Genomic DNA, 13,123 nt, shown 5'->3' with positions numbered 1-13,123 from the left:
ATACTGCAGATGCTGGAAATCCGAAATAACAACAGAAAACGCTGGAGAAACTCAGCAGGCCAGGCAACATCCGTGGAGAGAGAAATAGAGTCAAAGTTTCAGATCAAAACCCTTCATTAGAACTGAGAAAAAAAGACAGGAAATGAAACAGATTAAAAGGCCAGTTTGGGGGCTGGGAAATGGGGGAGGGGATGAAAGAACAAAAGGGAAGTGAAGAGACATTAAGAGGTATTCAAGATGAGACGAGATGGTAATAGAACAGGTAAAAGAGACAAAAGATGGCTCTAGATGAAGTGTGAAATGCGCTGGCAGAATAAGAGACAGCTGCCATGGGGAGAGAAAAAAAGGAAAAGGCACAAACCAAATGTGTGGATAAAAAATATATATAAAAATATAATAGGGGCCGAGGTTATGATCTGAAATTGTTGAACTCGATATTGAGTCCGGAAGGCTGTAAAGTGCCTAATCGGAAGATGAGGTGCTGTTCCTCGAGCTTACGCTGAGCTTCTGTGGAACAATGCAAGAGGCTGCGGATGGTGAGGTCTGGGTGGGAATGGGGCGGTGAATTAGTGACAGGCAACCGGAAGCTCGGGGTCACCCTTACGGACTGAATGGAGATGTTCCGCAAAGCGGTCACCCAATCTACGTTTGGTCTCCCCAATGTAGAGGAGACCACATTGTGAGCAGTGAATACAGTATACTAGATTGCAAGAAGTACAAGTAAATCGCTGTTTCACCTGGAAGGGGTGTTTGGGGCCCTGGACAGTGGGAAGGGGGGAGGTATAAGGGCAGGTGTTGCATCTCGAGCGCTTACATGAGAAGGTGCCGGGCGAAGGGGAAGGGGTGCTGGGGGTGATAGAGGAGTGGACTAGGGTGTCTTGGAGGGAGCGGTCCCTATGGAATGCTGAAAGGGGAGGGGAAGATGCGCTTGGTGGTAGGATCACGTTGGAGGTGACGGAAATGGCGGAGGATGATCCGTTGAATGTGGAGGCTGGTGGGGTGAAAGGTGAAGACAAGGGGAACCCTATCGTGGTTCCGGGAGGGAGGGGCAGAAGTGCGGGAAATAGAACGGACACGGTAGAGGAGAATCCTCGGTTGAGGAAAAAGGAAGATATGTCGGAAGGTGGCATCGTCGGAGCAGATGCGGCGGAGACGGAGAAACTGGGAGAATGGAATAGAGTCCTTACAGGAGGCAGGGTGGGAGGAAGTGTAGTCCAGGTAGCTGCGGGAGTCAGTGGCTTGTAGTGAATGTTTGTCAATAACCTATCCCCAGAGATGGAGACGGAGAAGTCGAGGAAGGGAAGGGAAGAGTCGGAGATGGACCATGAAATGCTAAAGTCAGCGGGTTGAAGCCAGCTTCCCGATGCGCTCGGAATTTTGCTGGATTTAACCCCTACTCCTGCACCCAATCCCACGCGCTCACCCATGTTAAAATTCCCCCCAATGAGTCTGATATTTGAGTATAGGCATAAAATGAGCCAGCTAGACGAAGTGTCACTGATTTTTGGTTAATCTTCATATTTGGTGAAATATAATGCAATTTTATTTCACCAATTTTTTGCTTAAACAAAATCTTACCATTGGTAATGATTACACAATCTGACAATCTTACTTTACCAACGACTTGTTAGTCTCTATCACTTTAACTCTTTTTCGCTTTGTGTGTATGAAGATCGCACGCGAGTCAGGTGACGGAGCGCGTGCTGCTGACGTGCAAGTCGCAAGCATTGCCTTACCGGGTCAAGCAGTGCGGCGAAGATTATTTGGAACCGAATGCAAGATTGCGGGAAGCATCAGGACGCCGCAACGAGACGGAGAGAAAGCATCGGGGCAAAGATAGAGGAGCGAGAGCCAGAACGAGAATCGGGACTGAGCTGTGCCAGCCAGGGACAGATAGAACGAGTCCCGGGATAGAAGCCCGCGAGCCAGGGACAGATAGAACGAGCCCCGGGATAGGAGCCAGGGACAGATAGAACGAGCCCCGGGATAGGAGCCAGGGACAGATAGAACGAGTCCCGGGATAGAAGCCCGCGAGCCAGGGACAGATAGAACGAGTCCCGGGATAGAAGCCCGCGAGCCAGGGACAGATAGAACGAGGCCAGGGATAGGAGCCAGGGACAGATAGAACGAGTTCCGGGATAGAAGCTCGCGAGCCAGGGACAGATAGAACGAGCCCCGGGATAGAAGCCCGCGAGCCAGGGACAGATAGAACGAGTCCCGGGATAGGAGCCCGCGAGCCAGGGACAGATAGAACGAGCCCCGGGACAGAAGCCCGCGAGCCAGGGACAGATAGAACGAGTCCCGGGATAGGAGCCAGGGACAGATAGAACGAGTCCCGGGATAGAAGCCCGCGAGCCAGGGACAGATAGAACGAGTCCCGGGATAGGAGCCAGGGACAGATAGAACGAGTTCCGGGATAGAAGCCCGCGAGCCAGGGACAGATAGAACGAGTCCCGGGATAGGAGCCCGCGAGCCAGGGACAGATAGAACGAGCCCCGGGACAGAAGCCCGCGAGCCAGGGACAGATAGAACGAGTCCCGGGATAGGAGCCAGGGACAGATAGAACGAGTCCCGGGATAGAAGCCCGCGAGCCAGGGACAGATAGAACGAGTCCCGGGATAGGAGCCAGGGACAGATAGAACGAGTCCCGGGATAGAAGCCCGCGAGCCAGGGACAGATAGAACGAGTCCCGGGATAGAAGCCCGCGAGCCAGGGACAGATAGAACGAGTCCTGGCAGGCAGAGGGAAGAAAGAAGCTCCAAGGAATTGCAACGAAGCCAGACATCCTCGGCAACAGGACAGTATGTCCCACCAGACCGGCATTCCAGGTACTGTGGCAAAATAAAACCTTGCCGGTTGAGGAAGCTTCAAACTTTAAACCCACAGTACTTAATTTTGAAGAAGGGTCAAACCCGAAACATCAACTCAAATTTCTCTCCACGGATGTTGCCCGACCTGAGTTTTTCCAGCATTTCCTGTTGTTATTTCGGATTTCCAACATCTGCAGTATTTTGCTATCGTACTTAGATTTCTTCTTACTCTCCCTGACTCTGTGACATTTCTTTTCATTTCTGGCCACAACCCTCAGTGCGAAAAATGTTAATCTAATCATTTTTAAGTGGCTTTTAAATAGTATTATTCTGATTAAGTATCTGCAGAAGACGTGAAGTAAAGCGTTAAAAATAATAGTAAGTGCTGTGCTTTGTGGCAGGGTTTTATTTATTAAACCAATATGTTATAAAGATACATTATAGACTTTGGCAACGCCTGTAGGTAGGGAAGAAAACGTCTATGATGGCTGCATATTCGAAACATTCTAGTTGCAACGCGCACCATTTAGTTTCCATATTAATTTCAGTGCTGCAGGATGTACTCTCAGAATAGCAAAACGTTAGCATTGTTGTCGAATCTCTTGCAATGATAATTTGACATTTTAATAAAGTTATTGCGAGAAGAGATAATGTGGAGTGTTGAAAGTTGTTTTAGATGGTAGCCTAGTAAAAGTCATTTTAACTATTCTGTAGAATGCAAATTTAATTTAATTAGAGGTAAATCCAAAATTGCAGTAGCCTAGAATCCCAAAATAAATTTATTTTAGATTATTGCACAATTGCTGCTGGTTAAGAATGGGCAATAATTTTTAACATGGAATTGCTAGATGAAGAAAAACCAATGACCATCTAATTCACCTTCTACGATCCTGGGAGTCGTATGATACAACAATAACAGAGTTGTTGACATATCATGGCATTTAAAAAAAATTTGTGACGAGCTTCACAAATCAGCTTCACAGTATTTTATTTGGCAACAAAATATAAAACCATAAACCCTCACTATCATAGCTTTTATAATTTAAAAATTGCATTGATCTACTGTATTATTAATCATCTTGACATTGAATATTAAAATTGATAATGCAGTATAACATTTTTATAGTTGCATGCATTCTCTTTCCCCTTTTTCAAATATTGGGCAAAGGGAGATGGGGTGGGGGGTGGTGATGCACAAAAGGCCAAAGTCAGGGGAACAGAGTTCTGGGTAGTTGAAGGTCTGGAGGAGTTAAGAGATAGGGAGGGACAAGGCTCGAAGGGGTTAAGACACAAAGATGAGAATTAAAAATTTAAGACATTGGACTGGGAGCTGGCATAGATATTCAAACATGGAGTTGTGGGGAAAGATTGGGAGAAGGGGAAGTGCAACGACACCTGGGTGTCCTTGTGCACCAGTCGCTGAAGGTAAGCATGCAGGTGCAGCAGGCGGTTAAGAAGGCAAATGGTATGTTGGCCTTCGTAGCGAGGGGGTTTGAGTACAGGAACAAGGATGTCTTGCTGCATTTGTACAGGGCCTTGGTGAGACCACATCTTGAGTATTGTGTGCAGTTTTGGTCACCTTATCTGAGGAAGGATGTTCTTGCCATGGAGGGAGTGCAACGAAGATTCACCAGACTGATACCTGGGATGGCAGGAATGATGTATGAGGAGAGATTGGGTTGATTGGACTTATACTCGCTGGTGTTTAGAAGAATGAGAGGGGATCTCATTGAAACTTTTAAAATTCTAACAGGACTAGACAGACTAGATGCAGGAAGGATGTTCCTGATGGCGGGGGAGTCCAGAATCAGGGTTCACAGTCTAATGATAAGGGGTAAGCCATTTAGGACAGAGATGAGGAGGAATTTCTTCACCCAGAGAGTGGTGAACCTGTGGAATTCTCTACCACAGAAGGCAGTTGAGGCCAATTCATTAAATATATTCAAGAAGGAGTTGGATATATTTCTTAAGGCTAAAGGGATCAAGGGATATGGGGAGAAGGCAGGGGCAGGGTATGGAGTTTGGATGATCAGCCATGATCTCATTGAATGGCGGAGTAGGCTCGAGGGGCCAAATGGCCTACTCCTGCTCCTATCTTCTATGTTTCTAAAATGGGCACAGAGTTGGGAGGTGATAATATGTTCAAGGACTTTGGAGAAGAAGGGGATGCTGGAGCTGGAACAATAGTTTGTAAGAAGAGAGGGGTTAATTTTGAGAAGGGGGTGCAGCGGAAGTTTTGAAAGGGAGCGGAACAGTACCTGAGGAATAGGAACCATTTACACAGTGTCAGCTAGCATGGGACCAGGAAGGAATGTCGATTGGTTAGCAATTTAGTGGGAATGGGCTCATGAGGGCAGGAGGTGGGCCTCCTGGGCGAGAGGGCATGTTGGAAGAGAAGCGAGAGAAAGATGTGAGTTCAGGTCTAGGGCAGGGGGGAAATTTGGCTTGGTAGGAAAGCGAGGGATACGGCAAAGGCAGCTGAACGGATTGTCTTAATCTTAGTGATAAAGAAGTCCATGAGCTTCCTCTCCTACACAACTGGAATGTGCAGAAACCTGTAGCAGACTAAATTGTTCTATTATTAAGTTGAAACTGATATCATCTTTAGTGGAATAATAGATGCAATATACTACTTGTAAGCAGTCCCTAGGCAAATGTAGAGTATATTTTATGAAGCCCTACACAGTTGGAGGGAGCCTTGCACGTGGCCAGTGCATATGAGAACATTGTAAGCACACTGCCCATGATTTTCTAACGTGCTAGCTGCATCTGAGGCTTTGCTAGTGGCAGACGACCTTGCAAAGTGTACCCTTTTGTCCTTTCCTATAATTTCACTAGTCTGCAGGAAGAAACAACTGGTTTATTTTTATTCTTGCATGAACATTTTTAAACATTTAGTTTAGCATCACTATGTGGCAAACATTGATGAGAGATGATATTTATCTTGATCATTACAATAGGACAAGCCCGATCTAAAGTGCTCTTATCACCAATGTAATACTCTTTTAATCCATAGCAATCTCTTCTATTTCTAAGGCATACACAGTCAACATCTTGAACCGTTGCACAATAAATTGTCCTACATAAACATAACACACACTAAAAATCTTAGATTATTTTTATCTGATTGTGTTTTGTACAGAATAATCTTTTGAAAGCTGATTGCACTTGCAGGATTATATACTGTAATTCCCGCAGGCCTGAATGTGACACCAGAATGCTTTTAACTTTCCTGCTCATATACAATGAAAATTATTATTTGTACTAAGACTTAATTATAAGCTTATTGCTTTCTGTATATCAGTACAATGGGGACTAAGTCAAGAACGGCGCAACTGAGTAGCACTTTTACCCTGGAAGACTTTTCCTTTTGCTGCATCACCTTTCCTTGTTTTATAGTGGTAAAATGCTGAGCTCACACATCAAGGACCTTAATCTTGACAAATATTCAAAATCTAGTAAAATTGCGGTCACTGGGGATCAAGGGGAAAACTCTCCTCTGTCTGGAGTTGTACCTAGCACAAGGGAAGATGGTTGTGGTACTGTAATTGGAAGCCAATCATCTCAGCCCCAGGACATCCCTGCAGGAGTTCCTCAGGGCAGTGTCCTAGGCCCAACCATCTTCAGCTGCTTCATCAATGAACTTCCCTCCATCATAAGGTCCGAAGTGGGGATGTTCGCTGATGATTGCACAGTGTTCAGTTCCATTTGCAATTCCTCAGATAATGAAGCAGTCAGTGCCTCCATGCAACAAGACCTGGACAGCATCCAAGCTTGGGCTGATAAGTGGCAAGTAACATTCACGCCACACAAGTGCCAGGCAATGACCATCTCCAACAAGAGAGAATCTAGCCACCTCCCTTTGACATTCAATGGTATTACCATTGTCAAATCCCCCACCATCAACATCCTGGGGTCACCATTGACCAGAAACTGAACTGGACCAGCCACATAAATACTGTGGCAACAAGAGCAGGTCAGAGGCTGGGTATTTTGTGGCGAATGTCTCACCTCCTGACTCCCTAAAGCCTTTCCACCATCTACAAGGCACAATTCAGGAGTGTGATGGAGCTGCACTCATCCATGCAAGTGGAGAATATTCCAGCAACACTCAAGAAGCTTGACACCATCCAAGGCAAAGCAGTCCAGTTGATTGGCACCCCATCCACCACCTTAAGTATTCACTCCCTGTACCAACAGCGCCATGTGGCTGCAGTGTGTACCATCTACAAGACGCACTGCAGCAACTCGCCAAGGCTTCTTCGACAGTACCTCCCAAATCCGCAGCCTCTACCACCTAGAAGGACAAGGGCAGCAGGCGCATGGCAACACCACCACTTAGTTTGCCTCCAAGTCAAACACCATCCTGACTTGGATATATATTGCCGTTCCTTCATTGTCGCAGGGTCAAAATCCTGGAACTCCCTCCCTATCAGCACTGTGGGAGTACCTTCACCACATGGACTGCAGCGGTTCAAGTAGGTGGAACACCACCACCTTCTCAAGGGCAATTAAGGATGCACAATAAATTCTGGCCTTGCCAGCGACGCGCACATCACGTAAATAAATAAAAATTCCACATCAGGACCATGAAGCCGGGCCTCAGTTCGGTAACACTTTTGAAAAGATTAAAATTATATTGGTGCCTAGAATATGATTGCTATTGGGCTTTGGAGCCACGTTGTAAAACAGCATATCCTCTGACTCACCGAGCAACAGTATAGGAGATCCAGTTGTATTTTTAAAATACTCAATTAAAAAAAAAAAACTCGATTGTTCTGTTTCCAAATTATGTGCATTGTTTAATTTTCTTGTGGTTCTTGGTAGTGTCAGTTTGATAAGACTTCAGTCTCTTGTGGGTTCATACTGCACTGTGGTCTTGAGCACTTGGGTTGACACTTCTTTGAGGGAGTGCTGCATTGTCAGAGATGTTGGCCTGCTCCGGTGGATGTAAGCGATCCCATGGCACTATTCAAAGCACAGAAAGTTGTCTGTGACCAGGGCAACATTTCTCCCTCATCCAATGTCACCAAAAATAGATTATCTGGTCATTTATTCATCTGTGTGTGTATAATTGGCTCCCGTGTGTGACTGCATTTCAAAAAGTAATCCATTGGTTGTAAAGTGCCTTGAGTCGTCCTTAGGATGTGATACGGCGTTAATGTAAATGCAAGTTCTATCTCGTCTTTAGAGAGAACAGACAAGTTATTGTTTTAGATATGGACCCTTCATTAGAAACTGAAAAGAAAACTCGTCCCTTATCTCCACAGGTGCTGCTGAGTGTTTCCAGCATTCTCTGGTTTTGTTTCCGATTTCCAGCATCGGTAGTATTGTGCTCCCCCTCTCCCCCTCCCCTCTCCCCCTCCCCTCTCCCCCCCTCTCCCCCTCCCCCTCTCCCTCTCCCTCTCCTCCTGTTTCATCAGAAATGCAAGTGTTTTACATTGCTATAGGGTGCTAGCTGCAACTGGGTAAAATTTTCATACTTAGTTTACAACTGGTTGATCTAGTACTTGATTAATTTATTATGTACAGTATCAAGGCCAGAGATGAAACCTAATTATATCAAATGTTGACATTTCAGTTGTATTTGAATGTAATAGTTGTTACAGTGTTAAGCCTATCCTTGATTTATTTTTTAAATTCTTGCCCATTTTTCTCCTAGTTTTACATTCATTCCCCCTTCCTGGAGACATTGATGCCTTGGAGTATGATTCGATGAGTGCAGGCCACCCTCCAATACTACTTCCAGGTGGCCATTATTCATGTGTGAGCCTCAACAGTCAGTCACTACAGGCTATTTGACTGTAGAGGGTATCACAGCTCAGTCTGATCCTCTCCTCTCCTCACCAGCCATCTACTTGGGCGTACTTGTATTGATGCTGCTGTGCACACACTGGAAGCTCTTGCATGTACTGTCTCTAAATGTGCTGCAGCATATGATGAGTATAATCCCAGGAAGATTATGAATTGTAACTAATCAGCACTATTAATCTCGAAGCAACCTTAACATAGTTTAAAAGGCGACCATGGAGTGCTCGCAACAAGAACCATACTCTGCCATCTCGGCTTGCTCAAGACTGTTTTGGTAACATTGTGAGTAGATTGTGATGTTCTTGAAGTACAGCACCTGTGCTGGTATCGGGTGTCCCTTTAAAAAGGGACAGTGTTATTACCTCAACTTGGTGTATTGTTGCTTTCAATTATTATTCCCCACCGAACACTTTAGAGATTTCCTCTGTCTGCTAATGATGCCCGAGTTGATTTGAATCAGCCGGGAGCTTTCTGGATTGAGGGGGATTTCAGAATTCACACCAGATCAGACTTTTACTTTTACCTCTTCTTTGAAAGTTTATACCACAGAAATTAACCATTTAGTCTGCATCACACAATTCCCCTAGTCTAACTCCACTCTCCTGCTCACTCCTCATACCCTTTAATATTCCTGTCTTTTAAGTGACTATCTAATTCCCTTTTTAAAAGAAGTTCTGGACTCTGCTTCATCAATGGCTTGTGGCAGATTTCCATTCTATCCACCCTCTGTAATGACATTTTTTCCAACCTGCTGAGAAATTCTTTCTGTGATTATCTTAAATGGTGCCCTCTTTGTTACTGTCTCCCCACCAGTGGAAACGATCTCTTTGTCTATTCTGCTGTGGTTTCACTGTGAAAGAATTTCTGTGGCTATCTATAGGCTGTTCCTGATTAACTGGCATTTGTTGGTTCTGGGCCCCCAGCTGTCTCAAATTCCTTCTACGGCATTTTATTCTGCTTGCGGTACTACCCATGGTCATTTAATTTAAAAAAAAAAATAATTAGGCATGATTTCTAACTTTTATCCCCAGATAAGTCGGTATCTGTGCAGGCTGCTCCCAGGGCTTTATGTACATCACTCTTAAATTATCTGCCAGGAACTGTATAAAAATATTCCTTCTGTTCCTGAAAGCAGTATCTGGTCTCTTATTGTCACCTTCCACAGTGATGCAGGATTGGGAGTTTCCACGGTTTTGGTAAGCCATTCTTCCAAATATGACGGACCTCACCTCAACCCTATACATCCATCTTTGAGTGCTCTCTTACAGTTTTGGCTTCCCCCCCCCCCCCCCCCCCCCCCCCAAGAGCATTTCTTATGTAAACAGCTTGGTTACAGTTTCTATAAGCAAAGGGAGACCTGTGGCTGAAACTTGCCTCTTTGCTGTATTTGGGTTAATAAAGCCCAAGTTTGACAATGAAGTCCAAATGTGATAAATTACTTACTGGAGAAGTATGTAGGATTCTCACTGACTATCACAATGAACAACAGAAAATATTGTGTATTAGACCTCTATGTTCCAGATTAATTTACAAATAAAATATACAGAAGCGCTAAGACTTAGGTAAAATATTAAACTGCTTAGTACTTGTATGAGGGAGCTCAAATCCATCCACAAGGGGTGAATGTGCCCTTCTGAGAAAGGTGCCCTTTTTACAGCTTCTTGAAATGTAACCATTACTTTGAATTAATCAGCTGAGGCCACTTTTTTTTTACTTGGTACACAGTATGCAGTCTTTAAAAGGTATCTTTTGGGATAAGATGTGTCTACAACATATGAGCTTCTGCTACCCAGAGTCCAATGTGGTTTCATCAAAGATAAAGACTATTAGCCAGAACTGGGTTATTTATCACGTGGAACTACAACAATCAGCAACAAAACATTAATAGTTTGGATATCTTGATAGACAATGGTAGCTTGGCTTCAAACTGCTGCCTCCCCCCTCATAAGAGCCTGCTCGATTCAATACCTAAGAAGTCACACAACACCAGGTTATAGTCCAACAGCTTTATTTGAAATCACAAGCTTTCAGAGCGCTGCTCCTTCGTCAGGTGAAGTGGAGAAATGCATAAAGACACAGCTTATATAGTCAGAGAATAATGTCAGATGTTTACAGGTAATCTTGCCAACTGCCATTTATCACACCTCGGCAGAGAGATAATCACAGCAATCAAAGGTGTGAATAGTGTCCAAACAGGCCAGTCAGGAAAACATTACATCAAAGAACAATGAGGTGGGGTCACAAGGGGTCAAATATTGCAGATACTGGGGTCCTACAACTCATCCGCTTCATCCTTGACCACAATGTCTTCACCTTCGACAACCAGTTCTTTACTCAAACACACGGAACAGCCATGGGGACCAAATTCCCACCCCAATACGCAAACATCTTCATGCACAAGTTCGAGCAAGACTTCTTCTCTACACAGGATCTCCAACCAACGCTATACACCAGATACATCGATGACATTTTCTTCCTATGGACCCACGGCGAAGAATCACTGAAAAGACTACACGATAACATCGAGTTCCATCCCACCATCAAACTCACCAGGGACTACTCCTCAGAATCGGTTTCATTCTTGGACACACAAATCTCCATCAAAGACGGACACCTCAGCACTTCACTCTACCGCAAGCCCACGGACAACCTCACGATGCTTCACTTCTCCAGCTTCCACCCTAACCACGTTAAAGAAGCCATCCCCTATGGACAAGCCCTGCGAATACACAGGATCTGCTCAGACGAGGAAGAACGCGATGGACACCTACAGACACTGAAAGACGCCCTTGTAAGAACGGGATATGACGCTCGACTCGTCAATCGACCGTTCCGACCTCCTCAGAAGACAAACACGGGACACAACCAACAGAGTACCCTTCGCCGTCCAGTACTTCCCCGGAGCAGAGAAACTACGCCATGTTCTTCGCAGCCTTCAACATGTCATCGATGATGACGAACACCTCACTAAGGCCATCCCCACGCCTCCACTACTCGCTTTCAAACAGCCGCCTAACCTCAAACAGACCATCGTTCGCAGCAAATTACCCAGCTTTCAGGAGAACAGCGACCACGACACCACACAACCCTGCCATAGCAACCTCTGCAAGACATGCCAGATCATCATCACAGATACCATCATCACACGTGAGGACACCACCCACCAGGTACATGGTACATACTCATGTGACTCGGCCAACGTTGTCTAGCTCATACGTTGCAGGAAAAGATGCCCCGGAGCATGGTACATCGGCGAGACCATGCAGACACTGCGACAACGGATGAACGGACACCGCGCAACAATCACCAGGCAGGAGTGTTCCCTCCCAGTCGGGGAACACTTCGATCTTCGGGTAAGCATTCTCCAAGGCAGCCTTCGAGACACACGACAGCGCAAAATCGTCGAGCAGAAACTGATAGCCAAGTTCCGCACCCATGAAGACGGCCTCAACCGAGATCTTGGGTTCATGTCACGCTACATGTAACCCCACCTGACGCAGGGTCATCCAGACTCGAGTCGACATTGGCTTGTTCTCTCTACACAGATGCGGCCGGACCTGCTGTGATTTCCAGCAAAAAAAAAAAAAATGTTTTTTGTCTTTTTTGTTCTCCTTACAGACACCAGCATCTGCAATATTTGACCCCTTGTGACCCCACCTCATTGTTCTTTGATGTAATGTTTTCCTGACTGACCTGTTTGGACACCATTCACACCTTTGATTGCTGTGATTATCTCTCTGCCGAGGTGTGATAAATGGCAGTTGGCAAGATTACCTGTAAACATCTGACATTATTCTCTGACTATATAAGCTGTGTCTTTATGCATTTCTCCACTTCACCTGACGGAGCAGCGCTCCGAAAGCTTGTGATTTCAAATAAAGCTGTTGGACCTGGTGTTGTGTGACTTCTTACATTTGTCCACCCCAGTCCAACTCCGGCATCTCCACACCACGATTCAATACCTGGCAGTAATTGAAAGATACATTTTCATCTGGAAAAAAATGCTGTCTCAATTAACATCCTAAGTATGTTGCCCCAGATGTCAAAAGAAAATCCTCATCAATTACTCAGTTCTTTCAGACAGTGGCCAGAATTTTGACGTTTGGACCTGCTGGGTGTGGTGGGGGCTCAGTAGAGTGCGGGAAACCCGTAAGTTAATGTTCATCACTGTGCCAGTTGGTAGTGCAGGTACAATTAATTTTATACAGTGTGGTACTGTGGTCTTGGAGCAAAGAAGGGCTGTCCAATTAGGGATTTTAATCTTCAGAAGGGCCCTGGCCCATACTCTGCAACAGCTATTTTAATGACCTGTAATTAGAGAGGTCATGTGTTACATGCTTAACTCTGATCACTGTGCTCAGCTCAAGACTACTTCTGTAAGTTAACCCTTACTTCCTATCAGCTGGAGTGTGTCTTCACATGGGCAATATCTGGGTAATTGTAGCAAGTCCAGGCATTGTAACACAAATTCTTGACACTGTATTTGGCTTGCTGGATGTATT

General features: G+C 45.3%; 1 protein-coding gene across 1 annotated transcript in view; it reads left to right on the top strand.

Annotated features, from left to right (window-relative positions):
• Positions 1 to 1,687: 1,687 nt before the first annotated feature.
• Positions 1,688 to 13,123, top strand: part of twf1b (twinfilin actin-binding protein 1b) — a 40,963-nt gene continuing 29,527 nt past the window's right edge. Inside the window, exon 1 of the mRNA XM_086009216.1 lies at positions 1,688 to 2,828. Within this exon, the coding sequence (XP_085865342.1) occupies positions 2,804 to 2,828 (25 nt within the window). The 5' untranslated portion in view covers positions 1,688 to 2,803. The remainder of the gene's footprint in view (positions 2,829 to 13,123) is intronic.

This window comes from Somniosus microcephalus, chromosome 16 (genome assembly GCF_052327205.1).
Source record: "Somniosus microcephalus isolate GS21.2 chromosome 16, FLI_Smic_1.0, whole genome shotgun sequence".
Taxonomy (NCBI): Eukaryota; Metazoa; Chordata; class Chondrichthyes; order Squaliformes; family Somniosidae; genus Somniosus; species Somniosus microcephalus.
This window is presented reverse-complemented; position numbering and strand designations above follow the sequence as displayed.